This window comes from Chlamydomonas reinhardtii, chromosome 9, assembly GCF_000002595.2.
Source record: "Chlamydomonas reinhardtii strain CC-503 cw92 mt+ chromosome 9, whole genome shotgun sequence".
NCBI classification, from domain to species: Eukaryota; Viridiplantae; Chlorophyta; class Chlorophyceae; order Chlamydomonadales; family Chlamydomonadaceae; genus Chlamydomonas; species Chlamydomonas reinhardtii.
Window position 1 is genome coordinate 6,610,402 of NC_057012.1, and position 15,029 is coordinate 6,625,430.

Below are 15,029 nucleotides of genomic sequence, written 5' to 3' on the forward strand. Positions count from 1 at the left end.
AGGGAGGGGAGGGGAGGGAGGAGGATTGGGATGGGCGAGGGAGAGGGTAGGAGGTAGCAGGTGCGCGGGGGGGTGGGTGGGATGGAGGGAGCGAGGGAGCAGGAGGGGGATGGGGAGCTTCTGAACTTGTTGTTGGTTGGGGCGTGCACAGCGGGTCGTCGTCCGCAGCAGCAACAACTTGATGGTGGTGGGGATGATGTGCACAATGCGCCGCAGCCGCCAGCTTTGGCTACAACATTGCTGTCCGACACAGCAAAACAGCTTTAATGTCGCTGATATCAACAACGCGCTTAACTACCGAACTCGCCGCAATGCCGCTCACAGGTGGGATGTTGCGATGGAGTTTTTACCAGAGGATGACTCAGACGACGAGGAGGAGGGGGAGGAGAAGGAGAAGGAGGGGGAGCAGGAGAAGGAGGAGAAGAAGGCAAAGGGGGGCAAGAAGGCGGAGGAGGAGAAGGAGGGGGCGAAGGGCAGCAGGAAGGGAGGCGAGGCAAAGAAGGCTGCACGCAAGGGGCGCAAGGCGGCCGCGGAGGAGGAGGAGGCGGAGGAGGCAGCGGAGGAGTGTGATTGAACGGGGGGCGTTGGGGTTTGACTGTGGTGGGTATGAACACATACGGGAACACACACGTCGCCGCAAAGATTGCTTGCATGCATACGGCAAGTGTGCCCGGGAGGCGGTGCGACGCCGGCGGATGCGACGCATCCAAGCGTGTCCCTGTGACTGCCTGACTGGCTGACTAGGCGTGCATGTTAACGGCCGGCCCAGTTGCCGTCCAGTCATGTCCATCGTCGTGCTGGCGGTTGAAGGGCTAGTGGGTCAGTTGGGGTGGGATTGTAATTGTTTTGTGAAAGCACTTTCCAGGATGAAGTTAGTGCGATGAGATTTTGCGGACGCGCGGTATCAATGCTAGGATATTGCAGTCATGCCGGAGGATCCACTGCCATGCGGTGTTCCAGAATTGATGACTGTGGCCGTGGCCGTGTCCGCACACGCGTGGGTGGCGAGCAAGGGCGTGGGTGGGAAAGATAGATGGGGGCAGCAATCTGACGCTCCTGCTCCTGCCTGCCTGTGGAAGCGAAAGCAAGTGTGCTGCTGCAGAGTATGGAAGGCATGTAACGCAACGTGCAACCAGCTGATGCAGGCGGCCACGCGCGCGGCGGGTGGCGGGAAGGAGCGGGCGTTGCATAATAGTTTACACGGTGCGCGGAGTCACACGGACTTTGACAGCGGGAGGGTTTGCAGCAGCCCCCAACCCGGGGGCTTGGTGGCCCAATGATGGCGCAAAGCGGGTCCCCTGGGAGCATCAGATGGAGCGTCCCTGGCGTGCCTCCCCTGGTTTGGATCAGGCCCTGCGATCAGTGCGCTGCAAGCCCGCAATCATCGCGAGTTCACGAGCCGCGGTGCCACGCGGAGTGCTGCTCTCGAGTGCTGCTCTGGAGTGCTGCCCCCAGGCAGCCGCAGGGCGGCCGAACCGCCTGCCGCGCCACCGGCCTCCTCCAGGTCGTCACGGTAGTCTCTGGCCCCCCACCGTCAACTGCACCCTACGGGACCTTACCAACTTGCCTTGCCACTGTCCCATCGCACGCCCCTCACCGCACCGTAGCAGTAGTGCGTTGGTAATCCGTCCATTGCTGTGTGGCGACTGGGCGCGGGTGACTCCCTTACGTGTGTCCATACCTTGTCGATGCGTGTGCGCAGCATTGATTGATTGAGCGACTCCCGCGGCATCTACGCCTGGAACATTACCCCTAGGGGGCAGGCCCTCATCGAAACGCCTTAGACACCGTCCTATCCTAGCCGAAACGTCTAACCTCCGTTCAAGCGCGGCCCCAAACCCAACATGTACTCTCTTGCTCCCGCGTGCCACCTTTCTTCCGCTGGCCACCTTTCCACTGCTGGCCACCTGTCTACTTCGTTCCACCTGTCTACCGCTTCTTGTGGTAGGACGAGTTCCACTCGCCGCCCTCCTTGGCGTAGTAGTCCATGGGGTAGGGCGCCATCGCCTCCTCCTCGGCCGACATGCCGCTGCTGCTACAGCCGCCACCACCACCACTGCTACAGCCGCCACCGCCGCCGCTGCTACAGCCCTCCGCGCCTTCCGCCTGTTGCTGCTGCTGCGGGCGCTCCCACCAGCCGGGCACGGCGCCCAGTGCCACCATTGCCTCGTAGGGCGTGAGGGTGGGGCGCGTGAAGCCCTCGCCCCAGTCGATGGACAGGCGCGGGCAGGCGATCTGTTGGGCATGCGTGTGTGTGTGCATGTCAGCATGTGTGCGTGTGTTATGTGGTTGAGGTATTGTGAGGGGTATTGTGATTGTTGATAGTTGTGATTGTGGGTTTGTGATTGCTGGATCGGTGGGTTGGTGGGTTGGATTGGTGGGTTGGGCACACACACGCCCCTACCGCCTCGCCCCTACACACCTGCTCACCCCCACGTTCCCCCACCCGTCCGCCCTCACACCCTCCTGCCCCCGCCCACCGCCCCCCACTCCCCCTCCACCCCTTCAAACCCGTGCTTCACCGTAATCACTCCGCCCTTCAACGAACCGGTACCCTCCCGCCCCTCCACGCGGCCCCCCCCAATTCCCCTCCCCCTCCGCCCCTCCCCCTCCGCCCGCCCGCCCACACCTGCACGAACGCCTCCGGCCCCGGGATCATGTCCAGCCGCGGCGGCGACACCTCCGACATGAGCAGCAGTGTGGCGCGCCGCCCCGCCGCCGCCAGCAGCCGCTGCAGCGTGGCCAGGATGGCGGGGTTGCCCTGCGTGTGTGTGTGTGTGTGTGTTAAAGAGCACAAGGAAAACATAGCGCAAAGACAGTTTAAGCGATGCAGTGTGTTTGTGTGTGTGTGCATATGGGGTTACAATCATGAGTATTTAAGGAGGGAGGGGGGTCAGTTCATTCCAGAACCAAGCAAACCAAAACGCGTGAGAACCCACAGGGGCTGACGCTCCCCCCCAGCTTCACACGCACCTGGCGGCCCAGTGTGCCCAGCACCACGCCCCAGTGCGCCGCGCCGCGTGCCGCAGTGATGGCGCGCCGCCGCACAGCGCGCATGCCTGCGTGCGTGTGTGTGTGTGGGGGGGGGGACACGTGCATCTTTGTATGTGCGTATGTGTGTGTGTGTGTGTGTATGGATGCGTGAAGAACAACAGCCCCGCCCCGCCCAGATGTGTGTGTGTGTGTGTGTGTGCGCGCGTGTGTATGTGTGTGTGTGTGTGTGCGTGAGTGTGTGTATGCGTGTGTATGTGCCCGCCTCTGCATCAGCCCTCCCTTCCTGCACACCCCTCTTGCACCCCACCCTCCTGCACACACACACACGCCCAGCCCAGCCCCATTTCTCCCCCCCTCCCACCTGCGTGGTCGTAGCGCTCCCGTGTGAACACGCGCGCGTAGGGGTCGTAGCGGTAGGCGGGGATGGAGGGGTTGGCTATCATGATGGCCTCAAGGTGGAACCTGCACAGGAGGGAAGGGGGGAAGGATTTCATTCATTATTACGTTAAGTGGTGGGAGAGAGGGCGGGGGTGCAAAGATTGGTACAGAGACGTGTAGCGAAGTAGACAGCAGGCGTAGGGGTGCACGTACATATTGGGGAGGGGGGGAGAAGGAGGGAGGCGGCTGGGCTGGGGCGTGTGTTTCACCGCAACGCAAACACTGTCCCACATAATTACAAGTGCTTGTGCGCTCTGACACGCACACAATCCCTCACACACGTGTACGGCACACACACACGGGGAGCACGTCTGCCCGCACCTGCCGTCCGACACGAACACAATGGCGTCCGTGCTGCCCGCCTCCAGCACCGGCGCCGTACAGCCCAGCACCTCCCCCGGCGACAGCGGCCTGCACTTGGGCACGGCCAGGGAGGGGAAGGCGGCGGACAGCCGCTGCCGCGCCAGCTGCACAGCCGAGCTGAACTGGATGGTGCCTGAGGGTGTACGGGTGTGTGCGCGTGTGTGTGTGTTTGTGTGTTTGTGTGTGTGTGTGTGTGGGTGTGTTAAAGAGCACAAGGAAAACGTTGCGCAAAGACAGTGTATGCGATGGGGGTGTGTGTTTGTGTGTGTGTGTGTGGGTGTGTGTTTGTGTGTGTGTGTGTGTGTGTGTGTGTGTTAAAGAGCACAAGGAAAACGTTGCGCAAAGACAGTGTATGCGATGTGGGTGTGTGTTTGTGTGTGTGTGTGTGTGGGTGTGTGTTTGTGTGTGTGTGTGTGCACATGTTGTGAGAGAGTGCAGGTATAATGCGGGCAAGAAGCACGAGCCCTCCTGTGTGCGGCTGTGGGGCCGCAGCAGTCCGGTACGTGTGCAGAGGAAGCCGCCTGCCGTACTGCCTGCCTCCGGGACTGGTCTGCAGTTCTCCTTGCAGCGCGACTGTTTCTTACGGGATTAGTTCAGAGTTAACCCTCCCGCTCCCGCTCCCCTCCCCTCCTCCCTACCCGCCAGCGCCAGGCGTGTGGTGCGGTCCGGGAAGTTGGCCTCCACGGTGGCCACCAGGTGATCCACGTCAGCAGCGATGTCCACAAACACGTACTGCAGGGGGAGAGAGGGGGGAAGAGGGGGGGTAAGGGAGGGGTGAGGTTGGAGGGGTGAGGTTGGAGGGGCGGGGTTGGAGGGGTGAGGTTGGAGGGGAGAGGGGGATCACGGGGAGAGAGGGGGAGCATGGGGAGAGAGGGGCAGCAGGGGGGAGAGGGGGAAGCAGGGTGGAGGAGGAGGCTGGGGGGGGGGGTAGACACGGGTGGTGGTGCATACAGGCAGGACGGTCCTGGTGAGGTTGGGGGGTCTGCGGCCGCACAACCCCCAATACTGGGAGCGCGGGCACACGCACACAGACCCCCGCTACACGTCCCAATACTACAAAAACAGACCCGCGCACCCGCCCCCCCCCACACACACACCTGCACCGGCATGCGGCTGGCGGTCACGTCCACGGGCACCAAGCAAGAGTGGCCGTAGTGCACCAGGAAGTGCGCGCCCAGGGCCTCGGCACTGGCAGGAGGGAAAAGGGAAGAGGGGGAGGGGAAGAGGGGGGTAGGGGGGAAGAATGGGGCAGCGGGGGGAGGGGAGGAGCGTGTGTATATTGGGGAGGGGAGGGGAGGGGAGGAGCGGATGTGTGTGGGCAGAGTGGGAATGGCGAGTGGTGAAAACAGGGCACAGGAGGAGGGGGCGGAGGGGAAAGGGGGGAGGGGACTGCAGGATTATGACATTGGGAAGGGGGGACGGGGGGGTTTCCGTGCCACGGAGGTGAGGAGCAGGAGCCCCTCCACCTCGTTCCCCATACCCCCCTTGCTCCCCCCATTCCTTTCACCCACAGCTCTCATACACCCGCCTTTTGTCATGCCCCCTTACCCCCTCTGCCTGTGCCTGTGCTCCGCTCTTTTTAGCTTAGTTTGTTTGGCTGGTAATTACACACACCCCTCCCGCCCGTCTTCGTGCCTCTGTGCAGGGGTGTTTACTGGCGAAGACACCCCCCCCCCTGCATCCCCCCTCACCTGTAGTCATCGATGCAGCACGCGCCGTACGTCACATCGCCCATGACCAGCGTGTGCGTCACGCCTGTTGTGGAGTTGCATGTGTGTGTGTGTATGTGTCAGTGTGTGTGTATGTGTGCATACTTGTGTGTGTGTGTGTGTGTGTGTGTGTAGAAAGGCACGTTGCTGAAAGTGTGGTGTATGTTGCGGCGAAGATTCATTCTGCCCGAACCATCGTGTGCACACGCCCCTACCTGCGTCGCCCCAACACGCGACCCACAAACGCTCAAGCCACCTAACCCTCCCCCCTCCAGCCCCCGAACCCCCAAAGCCCGCCTTCCCCGCCCCCCAACCCATCCTAACCACCCCAACCGCCCCAACCACGCAACCCCTGCAACCGCCCCAACCAACCACCACAACCGCCCCAACCACCCCTCACCCGCGAACCGCTCCAGTATGTCCGCGATGACGCAGGCGTACATCTGCAGCCCCTCCGGGAACTGCAGCGCCACAGTGCGGGCGCCCTCTTGACGGATGCGCCACACCTGCGTGTGTGTGTGTGTGTGTGTGTGTGTGTGTGCGTGTGTTTTTGATGGCGTGTGTACGCATGCGTTAAAGAGCATAAGGAAAGCATAGTGTGCAAAGGGAGTGTGTGCGCATGTGTGCGCGCACGCGGGTGTGACGCGCAATGGTGAGCGTAAGGTTAGAGGGCGTACACACAATGCGTGCGAAAGGCATTCGAGGGCACACGCAATCAGTCATGCAAGGGCCTGCTGTCAACAGCTGCTAGTCAATGTCGCCGCCCAACCCCAACCACACACCCCGTGCGAACCCCGCAAACCGCCAACTGCCCGTCGCTGACCCACCCGCGCCAACCGCCCAGCTGCCGTACCGTTTTGTGGATCTCGAAGTTGTAGTTGGCTGGCAGCACCCGAATGGCCTCATTCAGTTGGTCGTTGTGCAGGATGTCGTCCGGCACCTGCTGCCGTACAAACCGCTTCACGCCGCCGGCGGCTGCGGCGGTTGGCGTGGCGACGTTGGCGGTTGCATGGGGGACCAGCGCCCCGGCAGTGGCGGCGGCGGCGGCGGTGCCATTGCTCCCGGAGGCTGCGTATTGGGATGGTGGCGGGGCGGTGGGATGGGGATTTGAGGATTTCAATGAGACGTGGCGTGGCGTGTACGGCAGCGGGGGGGAGCAGTCGCGATTCAGTGCTGCACGGCGGCACAAAGGGGAGCCGTAGGTGCGTGTGCGTGTGTATGTGTGTTCGAGCACGTGTGTGCGCGCACGTGCGTAACGCGGCCGGCCGGCGAGGTTGGTGGTTTTGGCAAACGCCGGCAAGGCTGGCTGGAACGACCATACGCGGCGTCTGCGGCGGCAGCAGCGCCAGCAGCAGACAGATGTGCGGCGCGGAGACGCTGAGCGTGGTCCGGGACAGCGGCGCGGGCGACTGTTTGGGGCGCGGCGGCTACAGGGCCTGGCGCCTGGAGGGCTGAGCCCTTCAGGGGAGCTGCTGCTGAGCATACGTGGCACGCGCTCTTGCAGGCCTTGCCAAACGCGGGTTTTGCAGCAAAAGGCTAGACCTGAGGGGCCCTCTTCGAAGGCAAAAACCAACGAACCCGGGTGCCCACTAAGCAGCGGGAGGGCCTGCTGGCCATCGAGCGGACCCGGACAGCAGGGTTTGGTCCATGTCGCATCACTCCGTGTAGGCTTGAGTGCCAAGACCCCTTGAAGTCCGCGCTCCCCCTTCCCACATCCCATCACCCACTTCCTGCTTGAGCTCCAGAAAAACGGCGTGCCTCCTCCTCGCGACAATCGCTAGTCGGCGGCGGGCGCTCGCCGCTCATTGCAAGTATGTTAATGAGCTAGCTAAGGCTTGTATTTGAGCATATGCTTGACGTAATTAACGGGGTGTTACAGCACAGTAGAGGTAAAGTAGCTTGATGATTTGAGCAACGCGTCGGCAGGACAAGAATCGTACGTATGGATATTAACGTATCAAAATACGTTACATGTGCACTTATCGTGTATGGAAAACTACACTGACTGTTTCATGCCGGGCGACACGCACCCTGGCACCCTCGCGCGAGTCAGGCCCCCGCCCCCTCAGCCACCGACTCAGAGGATGGGAGTATCCTAGCTCCATCCAGTCTTTGTGTGCCCGCAACATCTAATCTCTGGCAAGACTGGTAGCAACTAGCACGACACCACGGCCTCCCGCCAAAATGCGCTTGCTGCGATCGATGCGGTGCACGGCCTTCCACTTTCGATACTTTTACCACTTCAGCTGACGTCGGTATATGTATAGTCCTAGATCATTGGGCGCGGACCAATTGCTTCAGAAGAGCACGGAAAGCAAGACTATCAAAGCTGACAACACAGTTGGCTCGCGCTGTTTTTCCATTACATAGAAACGTTCGCATATTTGCAATCCATCTGTAACCTAGTCACCGTCTCAGCGAGGTCGTGCTGCGTGAGGCGAGATGGCGCCCGCGGTGGACACGCTCACGGAGGACCATGCCGCAGTGTATGACCGCCAGCTGCGCGTCTGGGGAGTGGAGGTGCAGCGCAGGTGCGTCCCAGTGCTCGGCAACAGCGCGAGTCGCAAACTGATCCCCACAACGGCACGCTCCCCGAGCCATGTTTCCCGCCGAGCTCCACTCCACACACTACCGTATTGCTGCGCTACTGCTGCGGGTCAACACTCACGCAGGCTGATGGAGGCCAAGGTGCTGGTCCTGGGTCTGGGCGGCCTGGCTGCGGAGGTGAGGGGCGGCGTTCGGATGCCGGGGAAGCACAGGCGTGGGGCAGTAGGCCTCAGCGGGGCAGGCGAAGCCCGAGGGCAGGGAGCAGGGGGCAGGTAAGTCTTTTGGAGAGTCTACGGCACGTCGAAACAAATAGAACGCGCCGGACTTCGTAGGTTCATCTCGAAACGGGTGTCCGGGACAGGTCACAGGTAGGGACCGGTCGGAAGCTCCGGCGACTCGCACGTTCAGCAGCAGCCAAGGCGTGTGCTGGGCTGTCACCTGGGCTGCCCGAATCCCCTGCCCCCGCATCCCCGCACCCTTTGCCACGCCACCCCGTCGCCCAGTTGTGCCCGCGCCTTGCTCAACCTCATCTCCCACCTCGTCTTCATTAAGCTGCTCCCTGCTCCCACTCCTTCCCCCCATCTCCCCCTCCTCCTCCCCCTCCTCCCCCTCCTCCCGCCAGGTGTCTAAGAACCTGGTGCTGGCGGGAGTGGGGCGGGTGGGGCTGCGCGACGACACGCCCGCCGCCGCCGCCGCCCCTGGCAACTTCCTGGTAGACCCCAGCGCGGCGGCGGAGGGCCTCACGTGAGTGGATACGGTACACGAAACACACGCGTTCGTGTGGTTGTGTGCGTGCGTGCGTGGCGTACGGCTTGGGAGGGCGTTTAGGCTGCTGGTTAGGCATGGCGCGTGTGCACAAAGTAGAATGTGGCTTTTCGTGGACATGTTTGTCATTCTCACATTGCCCCTGACTAGTCAACTCCGGTTACCTTCTCCTCCTGGCCTCGGTTTGGGTAGGCTTGGTTCGTGTCAACGCCCCTGTCAGACCTCCCTCCCCCCTGTGAAACCCGCCTGCCTTCACCCGCAGGGTGGCGGAGGCGTGTGCCCGCACGCTGCAGGCCATGAATCCGCTGATGGCTGTAGCAGTGGAGCCGGGGCCGCCCCACGCCGCGGCGCTACTGCCGGCCCAGCACCCGCACCACACGCGGCACGGCCACAGTCACCCCGGGGAGGTGAGGCGCACACAGGCTTGGGCCGTTGGGAGTGTGCGGGGCGGCGGCGGCGGCGGTGGTGGTGCTTGAACAGTCGCCGTAGCTTTCTTTGGGTTTGGTCCTCGTAATCATCTCTCCCTCCTCATGCTTGCCCCCTCACTATCCCCTCAACCTGCTGCGTTTCCCGCTATCCCTTCGTTCCATTGCTCTGTCTACACACTAACCCATTCCCTCTATCCCCGCCCCGCTCGGTTCTCCATGGACGGCTGCACCCCTCTTATCATGATGGTAACCCCCTCCCACGCACCCCCTGCTGCCCCCCTGTCTCCCGGCCCCCCCTGCAGTCTGAGGCGGAGGCGCTGCGGGCGCTGCTGTCGCGCTACGACCTGGTGGTTGCGGTGGGCGGCGGGGCGGCGGGCGGCGGGCTGGCGCTGGAGCAGGTGTGCGTGTGTGTGCGTGTGTGTGTGGGGGGGGGGGGGGGAGCGTGTATTCCAGGGAGGCAACCCACTCAGACCCACTTCTTACCACGGAGACCCCCACCATCCCCACCTGCACCCCAACTCGCCCATCCATCCCACCCACCTCACACATCCATCCCATCCATCCCACCCACCCATCCATCCCACCCACCCACCCATCCATCCCACCCACCCACCCATCCATCCATCCCACCCACCCACCCATCCATCCCACCCACCCGCCTCACACACACACGCCCACCCACAGGTCGCTGCACTGGACGGCGCGGCCCGGGCGCTGGGTGTGGGTGTGTTCGCCGGCGCCGCGCGCGGCCCCAGCTCGTGGGTGTTCGTGGACCTGGGCGGCGAGTGCGAGCAGGGCTTCGGCTACACGCCCAAGGTGGGGGGCGCGATTTGGATGTGTATGTATGTGTGGCTGGGTGTGTGTGTGTGTGTGTGTGTGTGTTGAAGGGAACGCGCGGACGCCCGCCCAGTGTCTTTCGGGGGGGGGGGGGCGTGAGGTGCGTGTAACAGGTGGAGGCGAAAGCGCCCCCCCCATACTGTGCATTTGTGTGTTTGTGTGCGCGTGGCCCGGCTCACTGCCCCCTCCCACTGCTCCCCCCACACACTGCCCCTCCCACGGCTGCCCCCCCCCCCCACACACCCCAGTTTCAGTGCATCCTGTACGCTTTTCCAAACATCCCTGCAACCCCCTCAGGGCGAGACGGAGCAGCGGTGGCTGCGCTACGCGTCCTTCCGGTCGGCGCTCACGGGCGGGCTGGGCGGCGTCCACAGGCGCACCCACCCGCTGTACCTGGTGCTGAGGGGTGAGGGGGGGTGGGGGTGGAGGCGGGAGAGGGGCGAGGGTGAGGGGTGCTGGGGAATGGAGGCGGGAGAGGGGTGGAGCTGGGATGGTTGGGGGGTGGAGGCGGTTCAGGGGCAGGTGCGGGCCAGCGGTGGGACTGGGACCTTGAGGGGACCCGGACGTGACCTGGACGTGCCATGTGTGCTATCGCTGCTCTTCTCGGGCACGCAGTATGTGTGGCTGCGTCGCATGTTCTCGTGCCTCTTTCCCCGTGTTGCTGCTTAGTTGCCCCCACACCCACCGTCATCCCCTGCCACCTGCCACCTGCCCTGCAGCCTGCTGGCAGTTTGAGGAGGAGCACGGCCGCCCGCCCGCCGGCGCCGCCGACGCACCCGCCGTACGAGCCGCCTTTGACCGCCTCACGGCCGCCACACCCGCCGCGCCGCCCCTGCCCGCCGACCTGCTCGAAGCCTTTGTGATCGACGGCGCCGCGCCCAGCGCCGCCGCGGCGGCGGGCGCTGACGTGGCGGCGGCGTCAGCGGCCGCCGCTGGGCTTGAACAGGACGCAGCTGCGGCGGCGGCGGCGGCGGGCTCGGAGCAGGAGGAGCCGCAGGGGGAGCTGGCGCCAGTGTGTGCGGTGGTGGGGGGCGTGGTGGCGAACAACGTCCTGCGTGCGCTGTCGGCTGCCAACCCGCCGCTCCGCAACTTCTTCTTCTACAGCTATCTTGTGCGAGATGGTCTTGGGCTTGAGGAATGCTTCATGTAGTTTGTGAGCTTTCGTCTCATTATTGTGTAGGAGGGCTTAGCTTTGCCGAGTTTTACCAGTTTTGAGCCAAAGCGGTTGAGGGCAAGAGCGGGCAGCCGGGAAGGATGTGCAGGAACGGGATAGGCGGATTGCTACAGGGAATGGTCCCCTGGACTGGTACGCGAATCGGGCAGGGGTGCACAAGTTTGCCGAGGATGCTTTGCAAGGAGGTACAACGTGGTGCACACGGCGGTACACGAGCAAGTCGGGGTTCTGCAACGCCCGCGGCAGCCGGCCTGCTGCATAACCTGCTTGAAATTGTATTGGAGCTTGGGATGTTTGCTGCACCCGGCTCAGTCGCCGAGGTTCGATCGAAGTCAACCTCGCCGATTACAAGCATCACCCGGCCCATTACTTGCCCGCCTTTCTCGCGGGATGGGACGTCAACGTCATACTGGCGATGGCGTATGGATAGCGACAAATATAAAGCTTCTGTCACGTAACACTTCCATTGTGGAGATACAGAACGAGAAAGCATCGTAAAACCGTTTACTTGTCGATACACCGGCGCTTACTGCAAATCACTATTTCCTGTAGAACTACTGCTTTAACGCTTAGCATAGCCTTTCCGTAGCCACCCTGAGCTGCTTGGCCTTTCCCCTCCTCATCCTAGCGCTGCTCACTGGCACAATGACGGTGCTCGCGCAGCAGTGCGGGGCGTCCGGCCGCATGCCCACGCTGTTCTGGAATCACGGCGGCGGTCCAATGCCGCTGCTCGGCGACCGTTCTCAGGCGTCGCTAACGCAATACCTCAAGGGCGTCGCGGCCCGATTGCCCAAGCCGACCGCCATCCTTGCGGTCAGCGCGCACTGGGAGGCCGAGAAGGTCATGGTCAGCACCTGCCCGGCACCTCCCATGCTATTCGACTACTATGGCTTTCCGCCTGAGGTGGGGGAGTCGTTCCGCACGCGGTGGGGGGCAGGGCAAGCTAGCCGGGAAGGTCTGGTCCACGCGGTATGCATGCCCTTCAGCCAGCACCGCTCGGTTCCCGCAACGCCCCGGTCTCGCGCTGGGCTCCAAGACACCACGCACCTTCCATAACATGATTCGCAAAATCTCTTGAGCGCTGTGCACGAAATGACCTCACGCTTGCGCTGTCGCCAAGGTCATTCTCATTGTGGGAGTGTGCGGCGCCCCACCGGGTGCCAGCCCGTGCCGTGCCTTGACACCCACCTCTCCCGCTGCCCCCTCACCACCCAACCCTCCCCAACCCTCCCCAACCCTCCCCAACCCTCACCAACCCCCCTGCCCACAGACCTATCAGTTCAAGTACCCAGCCCCAGGCGACCCGGCGCTGGCGCAGCGCGTGCTGGGCCTGCTGGGCTCGGCGGGCATCGCGGCGGGCGCGGACGCCAGCCGCGGGTACGACCACGGCACGTTCGTGCCGCTGATGCTGGCTTACCCCGAGGCCCGCGTCCCAGTGGTGCAGATGTCGGTGCTGCGATCCATGGATCCGGGGTGAGTGCGTGCCCGGGGGTAATTCTTGCGCCCAAGCCAAGATCGCAGCTCTCCTCCCGATTCCTTGACAATTGGGACGTGCCGTATGTCGTTGGGCTTAGGCATGTTGCCCTTTCCCCCTTCCTCATGCGCCCATGCCGCTTTGACCCTGCGCCTCTCCCGCACGCCCCGCTCCCTCTCCCCCGCTGCCGCCAGGGCGCACCTGGCCATCGGTCGCGCGCTGGCGCCGCTGCGCGACGAGGGCGTGTTGATCGTGGGCAGTGGCATGACGTTCCACAACATGGGGGTGCTTATGGGAGGCATGCGCGGCGGCGGAGGCCGCTTCAAACCCAGCGAGGTGAGCATGGGGTGCCGGTGCGGGGGACACGCAGGCGGGACACGAGCCGGGGGCCTGGGGCGCACACGGGCCGGGGGCACACAGCGTACACCGGGCAGCTAGCAGCAGGACGTGGGGCACTGCCGTTGGCGGCAAGTGCGGTGGAGCGGGCCGGCAGGTGTTGCTTGCCGCTGCTGCAATGCGGCCTGTGGATGCCCATGGATTGCATGCGCTATGGAACGAGCAACTTAACATGAAAACAGGCAACCCAACACTAACGTACTGACCCAAATCCGTGCCCGCTGCTTCCTTCAGGCCTTCGACTCCTGGCTGACTGCCGCGTGCACGGAGGCGGTGGGGTCCAAGCGGGCCGAGCTGCTGACGGGCTGGGCCAAGGCGCCGGGCGGACGCGAGGTGCGCGTCGTGTCCTGCCGTGTCGTGCCTCACCGCGTCGTGCCCTGCCGTATTATGTCCTGCCGTGCCATGCTGTGTCCCGCCGTGTCGTGCCGTACCACGCCACGGCGTACGGCGCATTGCCCCCCCCCCCGGGCGATGTCAACCCGTGCCTGACCATCCTCGCGCCCCCCATTCACTCCCCCGTGTCCATAGTTCCCGCCCTGAGCCACCCTCACCTAACCACCCATGTACCCTCCATTCCCCACGTTCCGCTACTGCCGCTCAGAGCCACCCGCGCGAGGAGCACTTCATTCCGCTGCTGGTGGCGGCGGGTGCGGCGGGCGAGGAGCCGGGGCGGGTGGACTACAGCGACTGGGTAATGGGAACCAAGATCAGCGGGTTCGTGTTCGGCACGGCGCCGTGATTGCTGCTGGTACTCAGCTATCAGCATCATTGCAGAATGCATGGTTGGTTGGTTGTGCTGGGACCTGCACACGGATACGTCTGTACGGGCCCGTCAACCTGAAGCGGTCTTGTCGTCGTGGAACCCATTCTGCCGTGCGTGCATGGGTGGATGGGGCGCGGGTTCTGATGAGATGAGCAGGCGCTGTGGTTGCAATGTATGGAAGGCATGAGACCTGATTCGAGGAAGTGGAGCAGGAAGCTGTGTGTGATGGATGTGGGCAGGACGGAGTGCGGCAAGCAGGACCGGCAGCAGATGTGTGTGCGTCGCCTATGATCCCTGCGATGATAATGCATGGGCGCCAGGAGGGCAAATTGGCACGACAGCAACCAACGGGCTTTCAGGTTGTGTGTATCAGATAACACATTGTACTATGATATGGAGGACGTCGCCGTTGCATATATTGCAAATATTCATGAGTTGTGAACAAGAGTACTACAATAGAAGCTGAGGTTGAGGTAATGCGGTTGAGGTAATGAGGTTAGAGAGACATGCGTGGCGTGGCGTGGGTGCAGCCCACGTTTCTCTTGAGAGCGAGAGCAACCTTTCTCGTCATGCAGCCAATCATCAAACACAACCCCGTGCACCGTCCGGAATGCTGTAACGGAGTATGTTAGGTTCCAACGGCAAGAGCATGCCGTGCCAAGGCACAATCCTGCATGAACGTACACCACTTCCAAGCTAGCCCTGGCTCGTGTGGACTCAAGCACATGGGCAGATGGGCTTTGGCCTTTGGCCGGCCGCCGGCGCTGTCCAGGGAGCAGCAGCAGCAGCAGCAGCAGGGGCTCAGGTGATGATGTCGGGCGCGGTGCATGGAGGTGGCATCCTGTGTGTTATCTGGGCGCTTCATTGCGTCAAGCCAATCGACTTTGTGGCGTGAGAGCCGCCTCACCCCGGTTAGTGCACGTGCTTGGGTGCTTATAATCTGGGCGGGTGGCTAGCACCCTGGCCGTACTCTCAATAATGTCTAGGATACCTACCTATAGACGCCGGTGCTAGCAGGCAGGAGCCGTTGACTCAGCAAAATAGATAGGGTACGTCAGTTCTGGGCGCCTGGTGGTTCGGGCGTGAGAGCCTGGCAGGCGTGCCCTGGTGCAATGCAGTACAGTAGGGTCTTGAGTAGGGT

At 63.2% G+C, this 15,029-nt stretch overlaps 4 protein-coding genes across 4 annotated transcripts in view; 3 read left to right on the top strand and 1 right to left on the bottom strand.

Moving 5' to 3' along the window:
- Positions 1–1,132, top strand: part of CHLRE_09g408464v5 (uncharacterized protein) — an 8,606-nt gene extending 7,474 nt beyond the window's left edge. Inside the window, exon 16 of the mRNA XM_043066220.1 lies at positions 325–1,132. Within this exon, the coding sequence (XP_042921516.1) occupies positions 325–574 (250 nt within the window). The 3' untranslated portion in view covers positions 575–1,132. The remainder of the gene's footprint in view (positions 1–324) is intronic.
- A 52-nt stretch (positions 1,133–1,184) lies between these two features.
- CHLRE_09g408500v5 (uncharacterized protein) lies at positions 1,185–7,436 on the bottom strand. Its single transcript, XM_043066221.1, has 11 exons — positions 7,232–7,436; positions 6,358–6,572; positions 5,905–6,010; positions 5,487–5,550; positions 4,893–4,983; positions 4,434–4,527; positions 3,754–3,928; positions 3,356–3,456; positions 2,974–3,059; positions 2,630–2,761; positions 1,185–2,235 (listed from the first exon to the last, which is right to left on the bottom strand). Exons 1-11 carry the CDS (start codon positions 7,308–7,310, stop codon positions 1,930–1,932), a joined length of 1,449 nt encoding a protein of 482 aa, XP_042921517.1. The 5' UTR covers positions 7,311–7,436; the 3' UTR covers positions 1,185–1,929.
- Positions 7,437–7,776: 340 nt separating this feature from the next.
- On the top strand, positions 7,777–11,628 carry CHLRE_09g408550v5 (uncharacterized protein). Its single transcript, XM_043066222.1, has 8 exons — positions 7,777–8,035; positions 8,177–8,228; positions 8,674–8,795; positions 9,079–9,223; positions 9,547–9,642; positions 9,929–10,060; positions 10,379–10,487; positions 10,801–11,628. The coding sequence occupies exons 1-8, from the start codon at positions 7,947–7,949 to the stop codon at positions 11,229–11,231; spliced, it is 1,176 nt and encodes a 391-aa protein (XP_042921518.1). The 5' UTR covers positions 7,777–7,946; the 3' UTR covers positions 11,232–11,628.
- Positions 11,629–11,674: 46 nt separating this feature from the next.
- CHLRE_09g408600v5 (uncharacterized protein) lies at positions 11,675–14,519 on the top strand. The gene is made up of 5 exons (XM_043066223.1): positions 11,675–12,158; positions 12,526–12,728; positions 12,924–13,065; positions 13,360–13,458; positions 13,727–14,519. The coding sequence occupies exons 1-5, from the start codon at positions 11,901–11,903 to the stop codon at positions 13,862–13,864; spliced, it is 840 nt and encodes a 279-aa protein (XP_042921519.1). The 5' UTR covers positions 11,675–11,900; the 3' UTR covers positions 13,865–14,519.
- The last annotated feature ends 510 nt before the right edge of the window (positions 14,520–15,029 follow it).

Bases quoted from the DNA above. Each gene is read 5' to 3' on its own strand.
- CHLRE_09g408500v5 (XM_043066221.1), bottom strand. From the start codon at position 7,310: ATGAGCGGCGAGCGCCCGCCGCCGACTAGCGATTGTCGCGAGGAGGAG. The intron at 4,984-5,486 runs GTGAGGGGGGAT...CCCTCCTGCCAG, and splicing joins TGCTGCATCGATGACTACAG to TGCCGAGGCCCTGGGCGCGC. The intron at 3,929-4,433 runs GTAGGGAGGAGG...GTACACCCTCAG, and splicing joins CACACGCCTGGCGCTGGCGG to GCACCATCCAGTTCAGCTCG.
- CHLRE_09g408550v5 (XM_043066222.1), top strand. From the start codon at position 7,947: ATGGCGCCCGCGGTGGACACGCTCACGGAGGACCATGCCGCAGTGTAT. The intron at 8,796-9,078 runs GTGAGTGGATAC...CTTCACCCGCAG, and splicing joins GCGGCGGCGGAGGGCCTCAC to GGTGGCGGAGGCGTGTGCCC. The intron at 10,061-10,378 runs GTGGGGGGCGCG...CAACCCCCTCAG, and splicing joins GCTTCGGCTACACGCCCAAG to GGCGAGACGGAGCAGCGGTG.
- CHLRE_09g408600v5 (XM_043066223.1), top strand. From the start codon at position 11,901: ATGACGGTGCTCGCGCAGCAGTGCGGGGCGTCCGGCCGCATGCCCACG. The intron at 12,159-12,525 runs GTGGGGGAGTCG...CCCTGCCCACAG, and splicing joins ACTATGGCTTTCCGCCTGAG to ACCTATCAGTTCAAGTACCC. The intron at 13,459-13,726 runs GTGCGCGTCGTG...ACTGCCGCTCAG, and splicing joins AGGCGCCGGGCGGACGCGAG to AGCCACCCGCGCGAGGAGCA.